The sequence below is a fragment of the Aulonocara sp. 'chitande type north' Nkhata Bay genome, linkage group LG5, assembly GCF_057382095.1.
Source record: "Aulonocara sp. 'chitande type north' Nkhata Bay isolate Kocher_YH1m ecotype deep benthic linkage group LG5, A_spYH_male_GT1.1, whole genome shotgun sequence".
NCBI classification, from domain to species: domain Eukaryota; kingdom Metazoa; phylum Chordata; class Actinopteri; order Cichliformes; family Cichlidae; genus Aulonocara; species Aulonocara sp. 'chitande type north' Nkhata Bay.
This window is the reverse complement of record NC_141348.1, coordinates 44,968,308-44,995,335: the sequence shown is the minus strand read 5'-3', so window position 1 is coordinate 44,995,335 and position 27,028 is coordinate 44,968,308. Positions and strand designations below refer to the sequence as shown.

The 27,028-nt window shown below is 45.5% G+C and overlaps 2 protein-coding genes across 5 annotated transcripts in view; both read left to right on the top strand.

The window, feature by feature from the left end:
• Positions 1-4,928, top strand: mkrn2 (makorin, ring finger protein, 2). Its single transcript, XM_086293775.1, has 10 exons — positions 1-127; positions 1,341-1,469; positions 1,541-1,680; positions 1,756-1,890; positions 1,967-2,142; positions 2,242-2,307; positions 2,375-2,523; positions 4,143-4,253; positions 4,401-4,545; positions 4,626-4,928. The coding sequence occupies exons 1-10, from the start codon at positions 102-104 to the stop codon at positions 4,794-4,796; spliced, it is 1,248 nt and encodes a 415-aa protein (XP_086149901.1). The 5' UTR covers positions 1-101; the 3' UTR covers positions 4,797-4,928.
• A 1,542-nt stretch (positions 4,929-6,470) lies between these two features.
• LOC147331456 (actin-associated protein FAM107A-like) overlaps positions 6,471-27,028 on the top strand; it is a 28,378-nt gene continuing 7,820 nt past the window's right edge. For 3 of the 4 annotated variants that reach the window (XM_086293773.1, XM_086293772.1, XM_086293771.1), the window contains exons 1-3: positions 6,471-6,627; positions 11,909-11,960; positions 25,842-26,046. In XM_086293773.1, coding sequence (XP_086149899.1) covers positions 6,604-6,627; positions 11,909-11,960; positions 25,842-26,046 — 281 coding nt within the window. In that variant the 5' untranslated portion in view covers positions 6,471-6,603. Of the gene's footprint in view, positions 6,628-11,908; positions 11,961-15,543; positions 16,271-25,841; positions 26,047-27,028 lie in introns of those variants that run through there. The other variant, XM_086293774.1, reaches the window with a different exon arrangement.

Here is a 27,028-nt window from a genome sequence, read left to right as displayed (position 1 = left end):
AAGTGGAACCTTATTGCTGTGCCCGCCGTTCTCCGTCGGAGCGGTTTAAGCGGCGCACCGCGGTGACAGCTCGGAGCAGTTGTTGAAGGTCCGCGGGGAAGATGAGCACCAAACAGGTGACCTGCAGGTGAGGGTGCGTGCGTGCGCGGGCGTTTGTGTGTCTGTGTGTGTGTGTCTGATCTGTCTGAGTGTCGTCGGGTGTCGCGCTGGTGTGACCCGGATGTCCGCGGACTGTTAGCCTCGTGCTAATGTTTTTAGCTCTTAGCTCCGCACTCGCCTGTCCTCGTCAGCGCGTGTGCCTCTAACTCTAACTGATCGATTAGTAATCAGTGATTCCAGGTGTGTTTAAGTGAAAGCTGAGACTAATCAGCTTCTCCAGGATCGATACTTCTGATTTAAAGTCACGTAAAGAGCTGCAGCTTTAAATCAGAGGGCACGTGAACGTTCCCTCCTGCGAAAATGAAGGCGGCCGCTGATGGCGTGAAACTTCAATAACAAGCACAGGAACACCGGAAGCTGGTCCGAGTCTGAGCGCTCTCAGGTAGTTGGTAGGTTACAGGGGGTGGGAGGGGAACAAACTGTCAAACAGCCAATTAGAAGCCGCTGAGACTGCAACTGCAGTTCCCCTGGTGTCCAGCAGGGGCAGCAGTGACTCACTCCCCACAGACTGACATGTTAAAACTTTACAGCAGAAATAAACATGTTTACAGCCTAACACACAAACTGTTCTGGCCTCTAGAGATAATTTCCCCCTTTGTAACACCTGTATTAAACTTTTGTTACAGAATAAAGAGGATGTAAAAGAGTGGGATGAGAAGGAAAAGTGTCACTGTATGCAGATGACGCACTTTTCAATACTGGAGAAGGCTTTAACAGTTTATCTGGGGTTCATATCACAAGTCAGAGACAATTATAAGGGCACAGGAGGAGAATGTTTTTAGAACTCACCTGTTTAAACTCAATCAAAGGGGGCGTGGCCTCTGTAAGATCTTTGATGAATCAAAACACAAACAGAATGATGAAAAGATGAAAAATGTAGCACGTGTACAAAACTACAAGTTAAAAACTTTGTTTTGAAAGTTATTTAAATAAAAGTAAAAAATAAAGTCTTATAAAAGTCAAAGAGTTTGACACCTCTCCCATCAAATATTCATCCGTCCAACAAAGAGATGTCCTCTCTGTGTCACCCTGGGGTCTGAAACACCTGGGCGGGTAGAATAGGATCCTGATTGGTCAGAATGTGAAGTAAACACACAGTAAACTGAGGTAACAGGTTAAACTGCGAGAGTGATTTCACTAGAGTAGCAGGTCTTGTGGCTCACAGGTGTGCTGCGTTTCAGGTACTTCCTCCACGGCGTGTGCAGGGAAGGCAACCGCTGTCTCTTCTCCCACGACCCGAGTACCAGCAAACCCTCCACCATCTGCAAGTTTTACCAGAGAGGGGCGTGTGCCTACGGAGAGCGCTGCAGGTAAGGCCCTGCCTACCTCTCACCTACGTTTGCATCACTGTGACTCATTTCACTTCCTGTTTGTGCTGCAGGTATGATCACATCAGGCTGTCATCCAGAGGAGGAGGGAGCGGAACTTCAGAGGACCTGACAGGGGGAGGAAGAGGAGGAGGAGGGGCAAGTAGGTCTGGCAGAGGTGGAGCCAAGAAGACGCTGGTGCTGAGAGACAGAGGTGAGGAGACGATGAAGCTCTTACAGAGTCACGATAATGATTGCAGGTAACCCCGCCCCCTCTGTGTTTTCTCAGTGCTGGGCGTCGAAGACGTGTTCAGGGGCCCATCAGACAACTCGGGGTCAGAGGTCACAGCAGCAGCGACTGCATCTCCGCATTCATACGTGGATGCCATCAGGGCGGGTCTAGACACCTCGGCGCAGGAACGAGGTAAGACTTGAGAATCCTCACATTTGATTGGCTCTTATTGGTAGCACGTGAAGATGTTTACCCGTGCTCTCTGCAGCTCCTCCTCCAGTGGGCGGGGCCTACCCGGACCTCCCCCAGCTGTGTCCCTACGCTGCCGGCGGGCGCTGTTTCTATGAGGACAGTTGTACGTATCTCCACGGCGACCTGTGCGAGGTGTGCGGCCTGCAGGTGCTCCACCCCCAGGACCCCGAGCAGAGGAGAGCGCACGAGAAGGTGTGCATGCTCATGGCGTTTCAGTGACCTCTTTGCGTTCATCAGTGTGAGCGCACACAGATGTGCTGCAGCTGTAAATGATCTCGTGTCTGTCTGCAGATGTGTCTGCTGGCCTTCGAGGCCGACATGGAGAAGGCGTTTGCGGCCCAGCTCAGCAATGACAAGGTGGGTTTGATTTGTTTTGGGATTGGTTGTCTTGGTGACCGGCCTTAATTAGTTACCTGTTGTTCAGGTGTGCTCCATCTGTATGGACGTGGTGGTGCAGAAGGCGAACCCGTCAGAGCGCCGGTTCGGCATCCTGTCCTCCTGCAATCACATCTTCTGTCTGTCCTGCATCCGAAAGTGGCGCTGCACCCGAAACTTCCACAACAAGATCATCAAGTAAGAATCCAACAGGACCGGGTCAGGGGTCAGGCACCAGGGTCAGGGACTGGGTCTCTGTATACTGGGGGGAAACCAAGACTGATGGTGTCTCGTGAGATCTGATTGGGGCTTTACTTTGTTTCACTCTCGTTAGGATCCTTCCCTGAGTCAAAGAGCAAATATAATACAAAAGTCTGCTGAATAATAATTTCCTCTCATAAACATTTAAACTTCACCTAAATCATACAGGTAGGTATTTTAAAATAACTACAGATATTAAATAATGACACTCATCTCCAGGCTTTCCCAAAATAAGAAGTTCACTTAAACCTTTGATATGTTCAGCTGGGATACCAAACGATCAAACTACACAAATAATTCTCCAGTTGGAAGTCTTTCTTAAATGTTCTGTAATTTCTAAAGACTAACATTAAACATTTCAGAATTCCAATTTTGCCTTGTCTGATTACACTTTTTATACACCTGTCATTCACCACTCAGGTATGTTCTCATATAGGGCTGTTTGATATAGCGATACACAGTGGAACAGTTTAACTAAAAATTCAAGTTACGAAGGCGCTTAACGGCAATATTTCAGCCTGTGTTACGGCAAAATACTCGCGTAACAAAATCCACTGGCTCTGGCCCAGAACGCCTACAATGCCCACAATGCCTTCCGAATCATGTGACAACCCCCTTAGTCCTTGCGCTTCGCTGTTCCACCGGAACGACGTGTTGTTGTTGCAGGTAGCAATTAGCCTATAGCCTATCGTTCACTCAAAAGTCGCGATGGGTGCTTTGACTTATGAAAATTTTCGACTTAGGAAAAACCCTCGGGAACGAATTAATTTCGTAAGTCGGGGTTCCGCTGTATATCGGATGACGATATAAAAACATCTATCGTTTCATTTTACGCTATCGTTTGTTTCATGGTGTTGCAAAATAAACTTTTTATAGCAATATTTTCTCATCGTTTTGATGATCGCTGTAGTGGCTATATTCATTTCTTAAAGTTCTCTCTTTCTCTTATATTTAATATAACCACACTACGGACGGACATGCGCCTGTTTTTATGTGTTGTCGTTAACAACAACGACGGGAAAACCATCGCATGTCCGCTTGTTTATGTTCCACATAAACCTTTCACAATAAAGCTCAGGACCCTGTTGAGACTTTTCAAAATAAACTGAATCACGTGAAAGACTATGCAGAGCATTGATGGATGAGAAGCAAAAAAGAGCCGCCAGGTGCTAAAAAATAAACCGTAGACTCAAACGTTAGAACAGGCTTTTCCCCGCAGCACGCCGTGTAATAAATACTCACAAAGGAAACGGCGGCCGTTACAACTTATGTCTAAAAATGTATCGTTTCATTCATCGGTTAAAACACTCGACTCCAGCTACATGACGCGCAGCTGGAAACACTTCACGCAGGTCGAGCTGCCCGAGATTCACAGAATTTACAGAAAATGTTACATTGTTGTGATTTACATCGTTATCGGACGATAGATGTCTTATATCGGGATATGAGGTTTTGGTCATATCGTTTTGGTCTGGCTGGGCCTGACTGGGTCTGGCTGGGCGTGACTGGCTCTGGTTGGGTCTGGTTGGGTTTGATGACCTCTCTGTTTCTTTCAGGTCGTGTCCACAGTGTCGGGTCATCTCAGAGTTCGTCATCCCGTCGATGTACTGGGTGGAGGACCAGGATGAGAAAGACCACCTTATAGACCTCTTCAAGTCCGGAGTCGGGTGAGTTGCCTCTCTGTGTCACGCCCACCTGCTCTCAGGCACTTATGAAGAGGATCCAAAGATCTTCCAGGATGTGCTTTCAGGTGGTGTAAACAAAGGTAGCTAAGGTGTGTTCAGCTTTCAGTCATACTCTGTGTGTGTTTGCAGTAAGAAGGCCTGTAAGTACTTTGATCAGGGCCGTGGCTCGTGTCCGTTTGGTGGGAAGTGTTTGTACCTCCACGCCTTCCCGGACGGATCGCGGGCGGAGGCCGAGCGCCCACGGAAGCAGCTGAGCTCGGAGGGGAGTGTGCGGGTCAGTTTGAGTCCTTGTTGTTGTCCATAAGTGGAAGGCTGTTGGGTGTAGTAGTCTCTAAACTCTGTCTCTCTGTTTAGTTCATGAACAGCGTCCGCCTCTGGGACTTCATCGAGGAGCGCGAGCAGCGGTCCGTCCCTCCCCTGCCGTCCCTCACTGATGACATCACAGAACTGAGGGAGCTCTTCATGCAGATGTCGGGGCCGAGCCACGAAGACGAGCCGGAGACCTCGCCCGCCAACGACCTGTAGTCTCCATGAAACCTGTGCCGGGTCCACACCAGATCATGTGATAAGGGGCACGTTGTGTCCGCAGGTTTGATTCCCTGAGACGGGATGGCGCTTAATTTATTGTGTACATGAGTAAATACAGTCTGAAGACCAGCTTCTGTGTGGTGGAGTTATTTTGGTGGTGGAGGGTGGGCATAAAGGTCCCGGAAGGTCCTTAAAACTCAAAACCAGATCTGATATAATAATAATAATAATGGATTGGATTTATATAGCGCTTTTCTAGGCCACTATTCATTCACTCTCACATCCACACACTGGTGGAGGCAGCTACAGGTGTAGCCACAGCTGCCCTGGGGCAGACTGACAGAAGCGAGGCTGCCATATCGCGCCATCGGCCCCTCTGGCCAACACCAGTAGGCGGTAGGTGAAGTGTCTTGCCCAAGGACACAACGACCAGGACAGAGAGCCCAGGGATCGAACCGGCGACCTTCCGGTTACAGATACGCTTCCCAACCCCCTGGCTCGTGTCCTGGTGCACCTCTGATGGCTCCCGCTGTGAGGTCTGTTCTTCAGACTGAGGTGCAGCAGGAGACGAGCTGGCGGTGGAGGTGCTCTCTGAGGTTACCTGCTGCTTTTAAACCTAAACAAGAATCCCTGATGGTGATTTCAAAATCAATTTTAAAACTGGTTTTTACTGTAAAGAGCGCCTCGCCATCATGCCGCAGTGCTCTGACAGCCCTCCAGGGGGCAGCAGTAGCAGACTCCATGTGAGTGTGACCCAATCAGAAGTTCGGGGATCAATTCCAGGATGCTCTGCATGATGAAGGTCGTGTTTGGGGTGTAGTTTTATGATAACATGACTGGAAAGGAAAACAATTGAGCTGCTGAAATAAAATGTGGACTTGTGAAAGAATCGTATGAAGCAGTGAAATAAAAACGTGTGAGGTTTGAACTCCTAAATCTGCTCCAGACAAACACAACGGGCCTCTGCCAGCGAAGAAACTCGGACTGGAACCGAACGCTGAAGACTGATGAGCACTGCAAACATTAGTATCAGTCTGGTCGTTAATACTGAAGACTTTTACCTTTTAAAGTCAGCTGATTATGGGCAGAGCAGTGTGTCCTGATTTATGACATGAACCATCAAAACACACTGACCATTAAATCACTGTCACTTTGACTTTTCACAATAAAACACCTCCCAGCCTTTATTTTGGAGGGCTGGGTGTAAACGTGCCTGTTTCTAATGTGCTGCAGGCTGTAAATAAACCACAGAAAGGTTCACATGTTTCTCAGCATGTTTGACCCGTATTTGTTCATTAAGAATGATTTAACAAATATCGATCTGATACCAGCGCCAATATCAGATCGATATGCAGCATTAATATTCAAATGTGTGTCACTGGTTCACTTCATTCGTATGAACGCTGAACTCCTCAGACTGTCTGCACTCCTCTGAGAGGAGGTAAGGAGGAGACTTAAAGCTCTGCTGTCTCCTCTGATTACTTTAATCCAGCCGGAGCTCCTTAACTCCTCACAGCTGAAAGCAGGGAGTCAGGCAGGAACAGGTGGCCTCCTCCTCGCAGTCACACTGCGTGTGCTCAGCTGCCCGCTCCTCTCTGGTTCCTGCTGGTATGAAGTTTTCGGAGTCGCCTCACAGTCTGCAGGGTTAACGGAGCCCAGCGACCGGGCTGCCAGGCAGCAGGGTGAGCAAGAGGAGGGGAAGGCGGAGGAGGGGGCGCCGAGGCTGCTGGGAAAAAGTAAAAGAAGGAGAAGTTGTGGGGAGGACGCAGAGCCAGGGAGAGGCCTGAGCAGGGCACCGAGGATCATGGGAGCAGTTTATGGAAAGAAGGTGAGTGATAAGCGCTGATCAATGATCCGATCATCTTTACAGTTAGTGAGAATACTCTGATCAGATCCTCACACCAACAGTTTAAACTCAGAAATCTGGTGTTCGGTCATGCGATCACCTGCATGTACAGTGGGGCAAAAAAGTATTTAGTCAGCCACCGATTGTGCAAGTTCCCCCACTTAAAATGATGACAGAGGTCAGTAATTTGCACCAGAGGTACACTTCAACTGTGAGAGACAGAATGTGAAAAAAAAATCCATGAATCCACATGGTAGGATTTGTAAAGAATTTATTGGTAAATCAGGGTGGAAAATAAGTATTTGGTCACCTCAAACAAGGAAAATCTCTGGCTCTCACAGACCTGTAACGTCTTCTGTAAGAAGCTTTTCTGTCCCCCACTCGTTACCTGTATGAATGGCACCTGTTTGAACTCATCATCTGTATAAAAGACACCTGTCCACAGCCTCAAACAGTCAGACTCCAAACTCCGCCATGGCCAAGACCAAAGAGCTTTCGAAGGACACCAGGAAAAGTATTGTAGACCTGCACCAGACTGGGAAGAGTGAATCTACAATAGGCAAGCAGCTTGGTGTGAAAAAATCAACTGTGGGAGCAATCATCAGAAAATGGAAGACATACAAGACCACTGATAATCTCCCTCGATCTGGGGCTCCACGCAAGATCTCATCCCGTGGGGTCAAAATGATCATGAGAACGGTGAGCAAAGATCCCAGAACCACACGGGGGGACCTGGTGAATGACCTGCAGAGAGCTGGGACCAAAGTAACAAAGGTCACCATCAGTAACACACTACAACGGCAGGGAATCAAATCCCGCAGTGCCAGACGTGTTCCGCTGCTGAAGCCAGTGCATGTCCAGGCCCGTCTGAAGTTTGCCAGAGAGCACATGGATGATACAGCAGAGGATTGGGAGAATGTCATGTGGTCAGATGAAACCAAAGTAGAACTTTTTGGTATAAACTCAACTCGTCGTGTTTGGAGGAAGAAGAATACTGAGTTGCATCCCAAGAACACCATACCTACTGTGAAGCATGGGGGTGGAAACATCATGCTATGGGGCTGTTTTTCTGCCAAGGGGACAGGACGACTGATCCGTGTTAAGGACAGAATGAATGGGGCCATGTATCGTGAGATTTTGAGCCAAAACCTCCTTCCATCAGTGAGAACTTTGAAGATGAAACGAGGCTGGGTCTTCCAACATGACAATGATCCAAAACACACCGCCCGGGCAACAAAGGAGTGGCTCCGTAAGAAGCATTTGAAAGTCCTGGAGTGGCCTAGCCAGTCTCCAGACCTCAACCCCATAGAAAATCTGTGGCGGGAGTTGAAAGTCCGTGTTGCTCGGCGACAGCCCCAAAACATCACTGCTCTCGAGAAGATCTGCATGGAGGAATGGGCCAAAATACCAGCTACTGTGTGTGCAAACCTGGTAAAGACCTATAGTAAACGTTTGACCTCTGTTATTGCCAACAAAGGTTATGTTACACAGTATTGAGTTGTATTTTTGTTATTGACCAAATACTTATTTTCCACCCTGATTTACGAATAAATTCTTTACAAATCCTACCATGTGGATTCATGGATTTTTTTTTCACATTCTGTCTCTCACAGTTGAAGTGTACCTCTGGTGCAAATTACTGACCTCTGTCATCATTTTAGGAGGGGGAACTTGCACAATCGGTGGCTGACTAAATACTTTTTTGCCCCACTGTATGTGTGAGGATATTCATTCTGCGCGATGAAGGTTGCAGCAGGTGTGCTTCAAATGTCCTGACAGGTGACAAATTGAAGGAAAATGGTACCCCTGTGGTGCGGGGTGGGGGACGGCTGTAAGCACCATCCATGGTGCAGAGATCGGTGGGACGAAGAGCTCACCTGTACCTGCTGGATTGAATCTGAGGTGCTCTGTGGTTTCAGTGTGAGTGTTTGGTGTGCTGCAGAGCACCTGATGGCGCTGTGGGCGAGGGCTAGTCTCTTTCAGATGAAGCCGTTCGGCGCTGCGATCAAGACTGCCGCAAGCCGCCATTTTTAGATGTGATAAATTAAAGGATATAAAAACAGATTAGTGACTGACATCACCGTGAGTCTGTGAGCCTACAGCAGTCCAGAACAGCTCCTGAAGGCAACAGACTACAGGTAAAAGATGGCCCATGTGACGCTGCCCGTTGGTCAGGGAAGTTATCACACCTTGAGCTGAGCGTTTTCTCGTTCCATCTTTGTGTTTTGAGATGGGACGTGAAGAATCTGACCGAGGAGCGAGACGCTGCGCGACATTCTCCTACTCCCTGTTTCCTGATTCCTACTTCTTCCTCTGAATGGGACCAAAATGAGTTTTATGTTTTATTCAGTCAGACCTAAAAGCAGTGACTGACACCATAAAATCATCAGTAAACATCTTCCTGATGAGCATCTATGCAAGCAGACTTCCAGGTGAGTCGCCCCCTGCTGGACATCAGTTAGAAGTTCACCTCTGATGGCACCTAAATTCAGCAGAAGCTGGCAGATAAAATGAAAGATGAGCTGTTTATTGTTGCTGATTGAAATCACGACCTGCCACCGTCTCTGAGAATAAACAAGGTTTTTGCGTGGAGGTTCCAGTTCTTTAGCGTCGAACGCTCACCTGGATCATGTCTCAGATCACCTGGCTCCAGACATTCATGACCTGCTCCGTAAGGTTCGACTTTCAGAGAAACTGGATGAGTCACATGACCTCATGAGCAGAGGTCAGAAATCGTTTCAGAAACTTTTATTTGAATTTTTGGAAAAAGCACCGCTTTACAAAAAACACCTAAGAACGTCCAACCTGAATCAGCTGATCCACCTCGAGCACAGGAAGTGAGTTACTCTGAGGTCAGAGTGAGAGAGGCTTGGTGCTGCACACCGTTTATTTACAGATTTTTAACTCGTTCAGATGATTTCCTGCGATTCACGTTTGGCTTCGAAACACCTCAGAACAAAGGAGCACCTGCTCTCACCTGAGAGCTTTAGCCAGGGGGGAACTGAGCAAGTCTGAGAGAGGACGAAGGCCAATCGTACGCCTCTCCGATCAGGGTGAGGATGACTGCAGAGTCGCACTCCACAGGGGAGGAGACAGCAGGAATGCGACCTCATAGGAAAGCCGAGCTCTCGCAAATATCCGAGTTATGAGGCGGCGCAGCTGTCGGCGAGGCTGAAGAGCAGCTGAGAGGAGGCGGGGCTAGAGGTTTGTCTGTTTTCAGTGCAGCAGGTGGAGACGAGCTTGGAGCATCGAGTTTCAGGAACGATCTGAGAGGAGAGGTCCGGATTTATCTGGGGGGGGGGTAAGCCATGGTGTTCAAATTACCACACGGTTTGTGTTTGTGTTAGTGTGTGTGAGTCTTTAGTCGGGCAGATTAAGCTGATCCAGCAGTGAGTGAAGCAGCAGGGAAAGATCAAAGTGATGAGGTCAGAGGTCAGAGTGGAAGCTCACACACAGCTGTGAGATGTGTTTTGGCCTGCGGTCCAATCACATTCCTTGCTCGATCAGACGATGCTAGCTGGTGCTTATGCTAACCTGCTACAGTCCCCCTCACTGCTGACCCCGGCCTCGGAGCCGCAGCTGTACCACTGCCGAGAGTCCAGCAGGGGGCAGACAGTCCTCAGGGTTCCGGTGGTCTTCTGCTTCCTGTTCCCTTTCCAGCAGCGGCCGGAGCTCTCATCTTAGCTGCTCTTCTTCACATCTGTGCCGAGGTCTCTAATACACCTGTTCTTCACACACAGGTGTGCCTCGGCTCTTCTTCAGCCTGAACTGCAGAAACGGTCCTCCAGAGCCAATCACAGTGTGTTTTATTACTTCAGCTTTCGTCTGTTGTTACGGGAACCCAGAGACTCAGACCTGTGGTCAGAAGCTGGTGACCTGAGCACAGCTGCAGCTGCGTCTTTCTCACTTTGTCATGTTTGTTTTTTATTGTGAAAACTGGTGAACGTGTCTTTGTTCTTATTTTTGGATTCAGATCTTTCTGATGTTGTTGACTCGTGTTTTCTCTCTCTGACCCGGACTGTTTAACCCTTTCACCCCTCCCAAAAACCTGAGATCAGCTGATTCTGGGTCAGCTGACTGATGAAGTGATGTCAGGTGGATCATTAAGGTGGCAGCAGCAGCTGAAGTTTCTGAGGGTGGTCTCACACACATGAGACTGGCTGTCTCTGTGATCAATAATAATCTGATGCTTTTACTCAATCAATCAATCAATCAAAATTTATTTATATAGCACATTTTTAAGACCGAAGTACACCAAAGTGCTTTCCAGTAAAATCGCAGTACAAATAAAATCACACTAAAATATAAATTACAAATATATAAAATATAAGATAATTACATAATCTAAATACAGAGCCAGATGTAAATTACCCTAATTCGCCTTAAATGCCAGATCAAACAAATACGTTTTTAAACGTGATTTAAAAGACTGAATGGAATCTGACGCGCGAATATGAAGAGGGAGAGTATTCCATGGCCTGGGTGCAGCAACGGCAAAGGCACGGCCTCCTCTGGTCTTCAGCCGAGACCTAGGTTGCACCAAGAGCAGTTGGCCCGATGATCTTAGTGCTCTCTGAGGGCTGTACAGACAGAGGAGATCAGCTAAGTAGTCAGGTGCCATATTGTTTAAAATTTTATAAGTAAACAATAGAATATTAAAATCAATTCGATATTTGATAGGAAGCCAGTGTAAATTTTTCAGAACAGGGGTGATAGAGTCAAACTTTCTAGTGCCGGTCAAGAGACGTGCTGCGGCATTCTGGACCAGCTGCAGACGCTGCAGAAGAGAAGATTGTAGACCCAAGTAGAGAGAGTTACAATAGTCCAGTCTTGACATAATGAAAGCATGAATGAGTTTCTCCATATCTTTGTGTGGTATGTAGGGTTTAGCCTTAGAGATTAGGCGTAGTTGATGAAAGCTAGTTTTTACCACAGTAGAGACCTGTTTTACTGTGAAAGTTCAGTTCCTGCTGTCTCAGTGTTGGTTCTTCTGTCAGAGGAGGATAAAAACAGAAAGCTTTTAGCAGTGAGGTGTCAGGATCTCCACCTGTGAGACTCACCTGTGTGAGTAAACGAGTGAATGGAAGCTTGAAGCTGTGACTGCACTTGTTCCTGTTTTACCTGATTTTGCCAGGTTCGGAGTGACACCTTGAGTCACTGCGTGTGTTTCTTTTTCTCTTGTTCTTAGCCTGAGTTGGCCATTCCCCACTGCTCTCATCCTCCTCCTCAGCTAAATGATGAGCCTTTCTTCTTTGTTTTGCAGAAGGCGTATAACATTGACCATCAGGCTCTGCCGAAGCAGCCGCACAGCAAAGGTGAGTTAGGCCGTCTCAGGTAATAAAGGCGGTACGACCTGTGAGCAGCCAATGTCACAGACCTGTTCTAGAATAGAATAGAATAGAATAGCCTTTTATTGTCATTGTACATGTACAACAAAACTGTGGGTGCTCGACACCAACTGTACCAGAATAAAATATTTATAAGTTGCAAAGTGCTTGGAGGTAGTCCAAAAGGACTTGGTCTGAATAGAGTCTGTGTGTGAGTGGCCTGAGTGATGAGGGTTTATTATAAGGGAGTATTAATAAATTAATGCTTCAGTCTTAAATATGATCAACCTATCTCTAATAATCGGCTATGTACCACAGGCCTTCAAGCTGGCTGTAGTTAAACCTTTACTCAAAAAGCATCTCTAGACCCAGCAGTCTTAGCTAATTATAGGCCGATCTCCAACCTTCCTTTATATCAAACATCCTTGAAAGAGTAGTTGTCAAACAGCTAACAGATCATCTGCAGAGGTTTATTTGAAGAGTTTCAGTCAGGTTTCAGAGCTCATCACAGCACAGAAACAGCTTTAGTGAAGGTTACAAATGATCTTCTTATGGCCTCTGACAGTGGACTCATCTCTGTGCTTGTCCTGCTAGACCTCAGTGCAGCGTTCGATACTGTCGACCATAATATCCTATTAGAGCGATTAGAACATGCTGTAGGTATTACAGGTACTGTGCTGCAGTGGTTTGTATCATATCTATCTAATAGACTCCAGTTTGTGCATGTAAATGGAGAGTCCTCTTCACACACTGAGGTTAATTATGGAGTTCCACAGGGTTCAGTGCTAGGACCAATTCTGTTTACATTATACATGCTTCCCTTAGGCAGCATCATTAGAAGACATAGCATACATTTACACTGCTATGCAGATGACACCCAGCTCTATCTGTCCATGAAGCCAGATAACACACACCAATGAGTTAAACTGCAGGAATGTCTTAAAGACATAAAGACCTGGATGGCCGCTAACTTTCTGCTTCTTAATTCAGATCAAACTGAGGTTATTGTACTCGGCCCTGACAATCTTAGAAATATGGTATCTAACCAGATTCTTACTCTGGATGGCATTACCTTGGCCTCCAGTAACGCTGTGAGGAACCTTGGAGTCATTTTTGACCAGGACATGTCCTTCAATGCACATATTAAACAAATATGTAAGACTGCTTTCTTCCATTTGTGCAACATCTCTAAAGTTAGACACATCCTGTCTCAGAGTGACGCTGAAAAACTAGTTCATGCATTTATTACTTCCAGGCTGGACGACTCATTATTATCAGGATGTCCTAAAAACTCCCTGAAAAGCCTTCAGCTGATCCAAAATGCTGCAGCAAGAGTCCTGACAGGGACTAGAAAGAGAGAGCATATTTCTCCTGTTTTGGCTTCCTGTTAAATCCAGAATTCAAAATCCTGCTCCTCACATACAAGGTCTTAAATAATCAGGCCCCATCTTATCTTAATGACCTTGTAGTACCATATCACCCTATTAGAGCACTTCGCTCTCGCTCTGCAGGCCTACTTGTTGTTCCTAGAGTATTTAAAAGTAGAATGGGAGGCAGAGCCTTCAGTTTTCAGGCCCCTCTTCTGTGGAACCAGCTTCCAGTTTGGATTCAGGAGACAGACACTATCTCTGCTTTCAAGATCAGGCTTCAAACTTTCCTTTTTGCTAAAGCATATACCGTATTTCCCGGACTACAAAGCGCACCTGAATATTAGCCGCACAAGCTAAAATCAGGGGAAAATCCTGTTTTGTACATACATTAGCCGCACCTGACTAAAAGCCGCAGGTGTTTCAATGTTGACTTATCATATGTAAGAGAATATGCACAAAGGGAATTGTCAGGAAAGAGATGGCTGTTTGGAGACACACCCCTTTTATTAATATTTTGAAAAACAAGTTATGGGTACATATTTGCATAACTTTTTAGGTATATGTACAAGTAGCGGTAATTACAAGTACGAAACATGTACTGTGCTTCATAAATGAGTAACAAATGTAGTACATAACAATAACCTACAGCACACCAGAAAAATAGATTCGGACTACCTTTTAGGCTCAGGTGCAGTGACACGGCTTTAACAAGCAGAAAAGTCAGTCATTCACCACCATCTTCCTGCGCACTAAAACCACCAAAGTCCTCTTCTCCAGTGTCGGATACGAACAGGCTCAGGGTGGCTTCGTCATCCACTCTCCGCTTCTCTCCTTCGTTGTCACTTACAAAACCAAAGAAATCCTCGTTGTCAGTGTCAGAGTCGAACACCCTCAGAAGGGCCGTGGCGGTGTCCTCCTCTCCATCATGCAGCAGTCCAGCCCTTAGAAATCCGTTGGTGATCATGGATGTTTTCACACTTTTCCACGCTGTCAGAATCCACCGGTGGAGTTGAGCATAACTTGCTTTTCGCAAGCTTATCGCCGCTCGTCATCCACGACTCCCGCTGAACGCGTAGCGTTAATTTGAAGTTTGTTTTTCGCGCTACTTGTACGGCACTATGTTGCCTGGCGGATGGACACGTGACCAACATACCACTCTTGAACCCAGATACTGTGTGTCTGATCACATGCCCTTCCGCCAGGCAACGTAGTGCCGTACAACAGCGGAACAAACAAAACAAATCGTCTTACGATATGACAAAAATCATGGACAATCCATAGAAAAGCCGCACCTGACTAAAAGCCGCAGGGTTCAAAGCTTGTGCAAAAAGTAGCGGCTTATAGCCCGACAATTACGGTAGTTAGGGCTGGACCAGGTGACCCTGAATCCTCCCTTAGTTATGCTGCAATAGGCTGCTGGATGATGCACTGGGTGTTAGGGTTAGGTCTCACTGTCACCAAAGTGCTGCTCATAGGGGGTCATATGATTGTTGGGTTTTTCTCTGTATGTATTATTGTAGGGTCTACCTTAGAATAAAAAGCTCCTTGATGCAACTGAAAATTGGATTAAGTTGACCTGATTGAGGCCGGTTGGTGAGAAAGTCTTTGATCCACTAGCAGGTGACAGGACGGATCTGGGATCGATGTTTGGGATCATGTTGTTGAATGCTGAGCTGCAGTCCATGAAGAGCATCCTCATGCAGCTCTTCCGGTTCTCCATTCATTGAGGCTGCTTTCGGGGGTTGGGTGCTCTCTCTGCTGTTTACTGATGATAAGTTGGAAGTGATTGAGTGCTGAGCTAACATTAGCATTTGGGGGGGGGGGGGGGGGGGATGTAAACAATGGTAGATAAAAAAGGCCTCCAAGTCTGGTGGGCAGTGACTGTTTACAACTCTGCTGTTATGGCACCAGTCCCAAGGCACACAGCCCACCACCCCGCCCTTACCAGAGTCTTTGTTGTGTGTGTGTGTGTGTGTGATTGTGTGTGTGATGGCCCAGAGGAACATGAAGCTGATGATCAAACTTCTTCCCGACATGTTTTCTTTTTGCTGTGTTTGAACCTTTGGGGCCACCATACGCCATAGTTAGAAATATAAACGAATTCAACATGCGCACAGGTATAACTCACACAGCTGTGATTGGTCAGGGTTGGACCATGTGACTGAAAACAAGAATAAAGTCAACTGTTCACAGTTTCTGTCAAAGATAAACGTGACGTCAGGCTTGATGATGTCACAGATCTGTCCATGCAGGATTCAAGGAGCTTTATTGTCATTTGCATCACATGTTAACATGAGGTGGAAAGAAATTATGTACACACAGCGAAAAGAAACCAAATAATGAAGAAAGTTTTTTTTTATTTTAAATAAAAAATAAATGAATAGTTGTTTTGTTTTTTAACAAACAGAATAACAAGTAATAAAACAATACATAAATAATACTATAAGTAGAGTGCAACAACCTGAGTACCAGTATAGAGTATGGGCATAGAGTGTAGGTATAAATAAATACTTTAGCAGCAAAGAGCCTGATGACCAGCATTGATAAAGTGACAGTGTCGGCAAGAAGAACAAAAGTGTTTAAAGTTGCCGACAGGAAGTGTGAATATTAAAGATAAATGTCAGATTAAATGTTGTGAGATCATCATTATTTATCTTCGTGGTTCGCATGCAACCCACACTGAGAGTCTGCTCCAGGCTGCAGTGAGAGTCAGCGCCCCCATCAGATGGCAGCTGGATTTCAGGCTGGGTGGAGCCGCTGGCTGATGAATAGGAGCAGCGTGGGAAGTGGTCCCGAGGAGGAGGGGCAGTCCACGTGCCACGTGACCGCTGCCTGGCTTTGAGCTGTGCAGGAGAGCAGGAGCAGAGGAGCAGAGGAGCTCTGGTAGCATGGAGCCCAGCACCGCCCAGGGAAGGGTGGTGAAGTCCGGTAAGACCCGGCCGCGGACAGAGCTGAGGATCGAGCTGTGAGGCTGTCAGCTGCTCTCAGATCAGAGTCATGCTGAAGAAAGTCAGCTCCCAGCTTTTTGAATCTTTTACTCCACAAATGGAGAAACAAGCTCAGACTGACGTCATTCACACTTGTAATGCTTTTCACTAAAATTATCATTAAGATGTGACGTCATCTCTAGAAAAAACTTTAAAAATAAACAGGACTTTAGTTTGAGAGCTGGAAGTTTTAATTATCATCTCCAAAGTGGAAATAGAGCCTTCATCAGCTCTGTGTTTCTATCAGAAACATTTCTGCATGTTTTTGTTTGTGCTCAAGTTTGACTATGTGAGGCTCTGAGAGCATGGCTGATGGTGGTGGTGTGGATGATGATGGTGGTGGTGTGGATGATGATGATTGTGGTTTGGATGATGATGGTGGTAGTGTGGATGATGATGATGATGATGATGATGATGGTGGTGTGGATGATGATGATGGTGTGGTGTGGATGATGATGCTGGTGGTGGTGGTGTGGATGATGATGATGGTGGTGTGGATGATGATAATAGTGTTGGTGTGGATGATGATGCTGGTGGTGTGGATGATGATGATGGTGGTGTGGGTGATAATAGTGGTGGTGTGGATGATGATGATGATGCTGGTGGTGTGGATGATGTTGATGGTGGTGTGGATGATGATAATAGTGTTGGTGTGGATGATGATGATGATGATGGTGGTGTGGATGATGATGGTGGTGGTGTGGATGATGATAATAGTGTTGGTGTGGATGATGATGATGATGATGATGCTGGTGGTGTGGATGATGTTGATGGTGGTGTGGATGATGATGATGATAATGGTGGTGGTGTGGATGATGATGATGATGATGATGATGCTGGTGGTGTGGATGATGATGGTGGTGGTGTGGATGATGATGATAGTGTTGGTGTGGATGATGATGCTGGTGGTGTGGATGATGATGATGATGATGGTGGTGGTGTGGATGATGATAATAGTGTTGGTGTGGATGATGATGATGATGCTGCTGGTGGTGTGGATGATGATGGTGGTGGTGTGGATGATGATAATAGTGTTGGTGTGGATGATGATGATGATAATGATGCTGGTGGTGTGGATGATGATGGTGGTGTGGATGATGATGATGCTGGTGGTGTGGATGATGATGCTTGTGGTGTGGATGATGATACTGGTGGTGTGGATGATGATGATGGTGGTGTGGGTGATAATAGTGGTGGTGTGGATGATGATGATGATGCTGGTGGTGTGGATGATGATGCTGGTGGTGGTGTGGATGATGATGATGATGATGCTGGTGGTGTGGATGATGATGGTGGTGGTGGTGTGGATGATGATAATAGTGTTGGTGTGGATGATGATGATGATGATGATGATGATGCTGGTGGTGTGGATGATGATGCTGGTGGTGGTGTGGATGATGATGATGGTGGTGTGGATGATGATGCTGGTGGTGTGGATGATGATGATGGTGGTGTGGGTGATAATAGTGGTGGTGTGGATGATGATGATGATGATGCTGGTGGTGTGGATGATGATGATGGTGGTGTGGATGATGTTGATGGTGGTGTGGATGATGTTGATGGTGGTGTGGATGATGATAATAGTGTTGGTGTGGATGATGATGATGATGATGGTGGTGGTGTGGATGATGATGGTGGTGGCGTGGATGATGATGATGATGATGATGATGATGATGATGCTGGTGGTGTGGATGATGATGATGCTGGTGGTGTGGATGATGTTGATGGTGGTGTGGATGATGATAATAGTGTTGGTGTGGATGATGATGATGATGATGATGCTGGTGGTGTGGATGATGATGGTGGTGGTGTGGATGATGATAATAGTGTTGGTGTGGATGATGATGATGATGATGCTGGTGGTGTGGATGATGTTGATGGTGGTGTGGATGATGATAATAGTGTTGGTGTGGATGATGATGATGATGATGATGATGGTGGTGGTGTGGATGATGATGATAGTGGTGGTGTGGATGATGATGATAGTGGTGGTGTGGATGATGATGCTGGTGGTGTGGATGATGATGCTGGTGGTGTGGATGATAATAGTGGTGGTGTGGATGATGATGATGATGGTGGTGGTGTGGATGATGATAATAGTGTTGGTGTGGATGATGATGATGATGCTGCTGGTGGTGTGGATGATGATGGTGGTGGTGTGGATGATGATAATAGTGTTGGTGTGGATGATGATGATGATAATGATGCTGGTGGTGTGGATGATGATGGTGGTGTGGATGATGATGATGCTTGTGGTGTGGATGATGATACTGGTGGTGTGGATGATGATGATGGTGGTGTGGGTGATAATAGTGGTGGTGTGGATGATGTTGATGGTGGTGTGGATGATGATAATAGTGTTGGTGTGGATGATGATGATGATGATGATGCTGGTGGTGTGGATGATGATGGTGGTGGTGTGGATGATGATAATAGTGTTGGTGTGGATGATGATGATGATGATGCTGGTGGTGTGGATGATGTTGATGGTGGTGTGGATGATGATAATAGTGTTGGTGTGGATGATGATGATGATGATGATGATGATGGTGGTGGTGTGGATGATGATGATGGTGGTGGTGTGGATGATGATGATAGTGGTGGTGTGGATGATGATGATAGTGGTGGTGTGGATGATGATGCTGGTGGTGTGGATGATGATGCTGGTGGTGTGGATGATAATAGTGGTGGTGTGGATGATGATGATGATGGTGGTGGTGTGGATGATGATAATAGTGTTGGTGTGGATGATGATGATGATGCTGCTGGTGGTGTGGATGATGATGGTGGTGGTGTGGATGATGATAATAGTGTTGGTGTGGATGATGATGATGATAATGATGCTGGTGGTGTGGATGATGATGGTGGTGTGGATGATGATGATGCTTGTGGTGTGGATGATGATACTGGTGGTGTGGATGATGATGATGGTGGTGTGGGTGATAATAGTGGTGGTGTGGATGATGATGATGATGATGCTGGTGGTGTGGATGATGATGCTGGTGGTGTGGATGATGATGATGGTGGTGTGGGTGATAATAGTGGTGGTGTGGATGATGGTGATGGTGGTGTGGGTGATAATAGTGGTGGTGTGGATGATGATGATGATGATGATGATGCTGGTGGTGTGGATGATGATGATGGTGGTGTGGATGATGTTGATGGTGGTGTGGATGATGTTGATGGTGGTGTGGATGATGATAATAGTGTTGGTGTGGATGATGATGATGATGATGGTGGTGGTGTGGATGATGATGGTGGTGGTGTGGATGATGATAATAGTGTTGGTGTGGATGATGATGATGATGATGATGATGCTGGTGGTGTGGATGATGTTGATGGTGGTGTGGATGATGATGATGATAATGGTGGTGGTGTGGATGATGATGGTGGTGGTGGTGTGGATGATGATGATGGTGGTGGTGTGGATGATGATGCTGGTGGTGGTGTGGATGATGATAATAGTGTTGGTGTGGATGATGATGGTGGTGGTGGACTTGTTGCTGCTCCTGTCTGTTCAGCATCTTCTTAAGTAATTGAGGTGCTGCGTTGTACCAGAGCCACTCATGGCTCATGAAGCGCTGTGAGGAGCGAAGGCTGATGAAGATGAAGTCACCGCTGGCATGCAGACGGACTGCAGTGGGAGTTCACATCCTCTGCTTGAGTTTTAGCCTCGGCAACGGGGAGTCATGTAGAGCTTCAGTGTTGATGGTGGTGGTGGTTGTATTCAGGGTGGCTGTGTTCATGGTGGTGTTGATGGCTGATCATCAGGTTTGTGACAGGAAGTGGCGTTTCCTCAGCAAGCCTGTTAGCGGCTCGTCTGCTCTGATTTAGATTCTGCGGGGTTTCCTCAGGATGAGCGAAAGAACGAGCAGATGCGTTATGGCCTGCCGTTACAGAGCGATCACGTTTCCTCCCGAGGTGCGGCTCCGGCCTTAGACTCGAGCTCAAGTTGTCCGCTTTGCTGTAACCAGATTGGCAGCACTCACGGGGACGTCAATACAGAGAGGCTCCGGTCTGCACGTCCTCCCTCCGATCAATACAAACCTCAGAAAGGCTCAAAGTCCGGCAGACAAACACTGAGCTAACAGAGAGAGGCGGGTAAAGTTCAGCAGCAGAGCTCCCTGTTACTGTAACTTCTGTGGGTCCAACACATTTTTAATAACACTCAAAATGCGTGGCCTTCAGGTCATACACTGTACATAAAAGATGTACACAGACACTGGTTTCTGCACCTCATTGTTAACCATGTTTGTTTTTAATATAACCCTGGTCATTCAGAATCCTTTAGGATTTAACACATAAAATGTGGAGATTATATACTGAGCTCAAGCAGGAACTATTAATAACAAAAAGATTACATCACAAAAATAGATCAAATTAATAAACTGTGGGAGTCTAATCACAAAACAGGAAGTGTTCTCTGTGTTTCAGTGTCTTCTACAAATTGATTGTCTCACTCCTTAAAATCTGATGCAGTGGTTCAGTATTTAAGAGTGAACGTCTGAGGTCAGGTATTTCAGGTGTTTCAGATGTGATTCAGATATTTTCAGACATGTTTCACACGTGTTCAGGCGTGTTTCAAGCTTTTTCAGGCTTGTTTCAGACATTTTCATATGTGTTTCAGGCTTGTTTCAGGCGTGTTTCAGACATTTTCACATGTTTTACAGGCTTGTTTCAGGCTTGTTTCAGATGTGTTTCAGACATTTTAATGCTTGTTACAGGTGTGTTTCAGATGTGTTTCAGGCTTGTTTCAGATGTGTTTCAGACATTTTAATGCTTGTTACAGGTGTGTTTCAGGCTTGTTTCAGATGTGTTTCAGACATTTTAATGCTTGTTACAGGTGTGTTTCAGATGTGTTTCAGGTGTGTTTCAGACATTTTCCAACTTGTTTCAAGTGTGTTTCAGGCTTGTTTCAGATGTTTCAGCCGTGTTTCAGACATTTTCAGACTTGTTTCAGGCTTGTTTCAGGTGTGTTTCAGACATTTTCATATGTGTTTCAGGCTTGTTTCAGGCGTGTTTCAGACATTTTCATATGTTTTACAGGCTTGTTTCAGGCTTGTTTCAGATGTGTTTCAGATATTTTCAGACTTGTTTCAAGTGTGTTTCAGATGTGTTTCAGTCGTGTTTCAGACATTTTCCAACTTGTTTCAAGTGTGTTTCAGGCTTGTTTCAGATGTGTTTCAGTCGTGTTTCAGACATTTTCCAACTTGTTTCAAGTGTGTTTCAGGCTTGTTTCAGATGTGTTTCAGTCGTGTTTCAGACATTTTCAGACTTGTTTCAGGCTTGTTTCAGATGTGTTTCAGACATTTTAACGCTTGTTACAGGTGTGTTTCAGATGTGTTTCAGACATTTTAATGCTTGTTACAGGTGTGTTTCAGACATTTTAATGCTTGTTACAGGTGTGTTTCAGATGTGTTTTAGGTGTGTTTCAGGCTTGTTTCAGATGTGTTTCAGACATTTTAATGCTTGTTACAGGTGTGTTTCAGATATTTTCATATGTGTTTCAGGCTTGTTTCAGTCATGTTTCAGACATTTTCAGACTTGTTTCAGGCTTGTTTCAGATGTGTTTCAGACATTTTAACGCTTGTTACAGGTGTGTTTCAGATGTGTTTCAGACATTTTAATGCTTGTTACAGGTGTGTTTCAGACATTTTAATGCTTGTTACAGGTGTGTTTCAGATGTGTTTTAGGTGTGTTTCAGGCTTGTTTCAGATGTGTTTCAGACATTTTAATGCTTGTTACAGGTGTGTTTCAGATGTGTTTCAGACATTTTAATGCTTGTTACAGGTGTGTTTCAGATGTGTTTCAGACATTTTAATGCTTGTTTCAGGCTTGTTTCAGGCTTGTTTCAGTCGTGTTTCAGACATTTTCCAACTTGTTTCAAGTGTTTTTCAGGCTTGTTTCAGATGTGTTTCAGTCGTGTTTCAGACATTTTCCAACTTGTTACAGGTGTGTTTCAGATGTGTTTTAGGTGTGTTTCAGGCTTGTTTCAGGTGTGTTTCAGACATTTTCATATGTGTTTCAGGCTTGTTTCAGATGTGTTTCAGACATTTTAAAGTGTGTTTCAGGCTTGTTTCAGGTGTGTTTCAGACATTTTCATATGTTTTACAGGCTTGTTTCAGGCTTGTTTCAGATGTGTTTCAGACATTTTAAAGTGTGTTTCAGGCTTGTTTCAGATGTGTACCAGTCGTGTTTCAGACATTTTCCAACTTGTTTCAAGTGTGTTTCAGGCTTGTTTCAGATGTGTTTCAGTCGTGTTTCAGACATTTTCAGACTTGTTTCAAGTGTTTTTCAGGCTTGTTTCAGATGTGTTTCAGTCGTGTTTCAGACATTTTCCAACTTGTTACAGGTGTGTTTCAGATGTGTTTTAGGTGTGTTTCAGGCTTGTTTCAGGTGTGTTTCAGACATTTTCCTATGTGTTTCAGGCTTGTTTCAGATGTGTTTCAGACATTTTAAAGTGTGTTTCAGGCTTGTTTCAGGTGTGTTTCAGACATTTTCATATGTTTTACAGGCCTGTTTCAGGCTTGTTTCAGATGTGTTTCAGACATTTTAAAGTGTGTTTCAGGCTTGTTTCAGATGTGTATCAGTCGTGTTTCTGACATTTTCCAACTTGTTTCAAGTGTGTTTCAGGCTTGTTTCAGATGTGTTTCAGTCGTGTTTCAGACATTTTCAGACTTGTTTCAGGCTTGTTTCAGGTGTGTTTCAGACATTTTCAGACTTGTTTCAGGCTTGTTTCAGGTGTGTTTCAGACATTTTCATATGTGTTTCAGGCTAGTTTCAGTCGTGTTTCAGACATTTTCAGACTTGTTTCAAGTGTGTTTCAGATGTGTTTCAGTCGTGTTTCAGACATTTTCCAACTTGTTTCAAGTGTGTTTCAGGCTTGTTTCAGATGTGTATCAGTCGTGTTTCAGACATTTTCCAACTTGTTTCAAGTGTGTTTCAGGCTTGTTTCAGATGTGTTTCAGTCGTGTTTCAGACATTTTCAGACTTGTTTCAGGCTTGTTTCAGGTGTGTTTCAGACATTTTAACGCTTGTTACAGGTGTGTTTCAGATGTGTTTCAGACATTTTAATGCTTGTTACAGGTGTGTTTCAGACATTTTAATGCTTGTTACAGGTGTGTTTCAGATGTGTTTTAGGTGTGTTTCAGGCTTGTTTCAGATGTGTTTCAGACATTTTAATGCTTGTTACAGGTGTGTTTCAGATATTTTCATATGTGTTTCAGGCTTGTTTCAGTCGTGTTTCAGACATTTTCAGACTTGTTTCAAGTGTTTTTCAGGCTTGTTTCAGATGTGTTTCAGTCGTGTTTCAGACATTTTCCAACTTGTTACAGGTGTGTTTCAGATGTGTTTTAGGTGTGTTTCAGGCTTGTTTCCGATGTGTTTCAGACATTTTAAAGTGTGTTTCAGGCTTGTTTCAGGTGTGTTTCAGACATTTTCATATGTTTTACAGGCTTGTTTCAGGCTTGTTTCAGATGTGTTTCAGACATTTTAAAGTGTGTTTCAGGCTTGTTTCAGATGTGTTTCAGTCGTGTTTCAGACATTTTCCAACTTGTTTCAAGTGTGTTTCAGGCTTGTTTCAGATGTGTTTCAGTCGTGTTTCAGACATTTTCAGACTTGTTTCAGGCTTGTTTCAGGTGTGTTTCAGACATTTTCATATGTGTTTCAGGCTTGTTTCAGTCGTGTTTCAGACATTTTCATATGTTTTACAGGCTTGTTTCATGCTTGTTTCAGATGTGTTTCAGACATTTTAATGCTTGTTTCAGGTGTGTTTCAGATGTGTTTCAGTTGTGTTTCAGATATTTTCCAACTTGTTTCAAGTGTGTTTCAGTCGTGTTTCAGACATTTTCAGACTTGTTTCAGGCTTTTTTCAGATGTGTTTCAGATATTTTAATGCTTGTTACAGGTGTGTTTCAGATGTGTTTCAGACATTTTAACGCTTGTTACAGGTGTGTTTCAGATGTGTTTCAGACATTTTAATGCTTGTTACAGGTGTGTTTCAGACATTTTCCAACTTGTTTCAAGTGTTTTTCAGGCTTGTTTCAGATGTTTTTCAGTCGTGTTTCAGACATTTTAATGCTTGTTACAGGTGTGTTTCAGATGTGTTTCAGGTGTGTTTCAGACATTTTCCAACTTGTTTCAAGTGTTTTTCAGGCTTGTTTCAGATGTGTTTCAGTCGTGTTTCAGACATTTTAATGCTTGTTACAGGTGTGTTTCAGATGTGTTTCAGGTGTGTTTCAGACATTTTCCAACTTGTTTCAAGTGTTTTTCAGGCTTGTTTCAGATGTGTTTCAGTCGTGTTTCAGACATTTTAATGCTTGTTACAGGTGTGTTTCAGATGTGTTTCAGGTGTGTTTCAGACATTTTCCAACTTGTTTCAAGTGTTTTTCAGGCTTGTTTCAGATGTGTTTCAGTCGTGTTTCAGACATTTTAATGCTTGTTACAGGTGTGTTTCAGATGTGTTTCAGGTGTGTTTCAGACATTTTCCAACTTGTTTCAAGTGTTTTTCAGGCTTGTTTCAGATGTGTTTCAGTCGTGTTTCAGACATTTTAATGCTTGTTACAGGTGTGTTTCAGATGTGTTTTAGGTGTGTTTCAGGCTTGTTTCAGATGTGTCAGGTTCTGAATTGAAGTTTGCAGCAGGCTCCGTGACTGACTTGCTCAGCTGTGAACATTGTGAGTAGTGTGAGATGTTTGCTGCTCACAGAGATCAGTGCTGCAGCTCAGTGCGCTCCTCCTGCCAGCCTTTCATTTCCTTCTACTGAACCTACTGACAAACTGCTACAGCAGTCCTTACAATCACAGGAGCTCAGAGAAGTTTCTGATGGTTATCCGCCATGTGCGACCTCACAAGCCCGTTCCTATTTGCTGTAGCAGCGCCAACATCTGGAGGCAGGGAGGCTGTCAAAATAGCCGTCCACTTACGTTCTTCTGCGTGTCTAGGAGTGAACAGACATCCGGAGCTCGTTTCATTTTTCTGAAATATGAAGCTGGAAGGCGGGCTCTGGTTGCACTCGAGAAAGGGTCATTGTGCGGCGTGACCTGTCATGTGATCTCAATCCCAGAATATCCGAGGACGGGTTGGGTTTATTGTCCTTTCTCAGATGCGCCGCAGGCCGGAAACTGAGGACCTCTGCCTCAAACACCCCAGCTCACAGACACCACGAGCTGCTGCTAGCGCCTCCTGCTGGCTACACCTGCTGTCAGCGCCTTATCAAGACCTGACCCAGTGAAGACGTTTCTCTAAAGCAAGGACTTTTAAACACAGTCCGGACTTTTCCAGTGGGGAATTTATAAAGGGACAGTGTTAATGACGTTTTGGGAACGGGGACACATTTACAGAGTGAGCAGAAAAACAGGGAATGAGGCTTTTCTCAGCTGCTGTGAATGGACTGTGAAGATGTTTCAGGATGTATGATATCCTGCTAGCATCTGCTGGGGGTTGCAGTTTGTCCAGTAGGTGGCGCTATGATTTGTTCTCTCTAACATTTTGTGTCCTCTTTGTGTCCGTAGCATCAGCATATGCCAGCCTGCAGCAGCACGGCTCCGAAGGCGTCCATGGGAAGTCGTCCCCGGTTGCCGTCTTCGTACCCCGGCCGGATTACCTGGAGGGGGACGAGGACACGGACCTCATCAAACCCAAGAAGCTGGTGAATCCAGTCAAAGCTTCGAAGAGTCACCAGGAGCTTCACCGCGAGCTGCTGAGCAGTTACAAACGGTAACGCTCTGATTAGTTTTAATTTTCCAAAGAATGAAGAGGAAGAAGAAGGGGCGGGGTCAGACAGCGTAACTGAAGCTCCCACCTTCAGCTTTATTCAGACTGTTTAAATCCACTCATGTTCAGTTATGAAAGCTGAAAGTTTGAACTCGAGTCACGCCATCTGAACCCGCCTGTGTCTCAGGACGCAGTCAGAGATGTGTTTTTAGATTATTAGAGATGAATTTCATGGAACATTTGTGGAAAAGATGTTTTTTAGTTGTGGGAGTTGGGGTTGATGGAGCCTCAGATTTAGATCATATTTCAGGGAAGTGTCATCAGTGATGTTTCTGATATACTGAGCGTGTTATCGATGCTGCCGGCAGAGCGCCAGTGAGTGAAGGTCACGCTCACGTGTCTAATCACTGATCACACTTCCTGAAGTCAAATAAAAGACCTCTCTAACAAAAGCCTGGAAACACAGAATCAGGCCGAGCTAAAATTCTTTCCCCGCGTGACCACGTCACCGAGTTCCTGTCACATGACCAGAACTCGTTCATGTGACAGGAACTCAGTAACTCAGCGATGCTCGGTGAACTCGTTTGTGTCAAAAGCTCGTTTGTTGCTTCCACTGTCAGCAGGACGGTGTCCTCGCTTGTATTCAGAGCTCAACATCGCTCAACCACTGCCGTGTCCTCGGGTTTACCTGACAGCCGCTGACCAATCAGCATTTGGCCATTTAAATGGCGTCGCTGCGGTCGGGCTTGGGCCGTGAGGGGTTTGTGAAGCAGGCGCTGCTAAGCAACAGCCTCCTGCCTCCCAGGCCTCTGACCGCCGAGGACGCTGGGAAAGTTCTCACCTCATTCAGGAGGAGCAGCGAGGCACAAAACAACTTTATTTAAGCTCCAGGCCTGAAACACAAAGAAGTTAAAGGCTCCTGGAAAAGAGGAGGCGAGCGGCGTGAATGATTCATGAGGGGCCGAATGCTGCACACACACACACA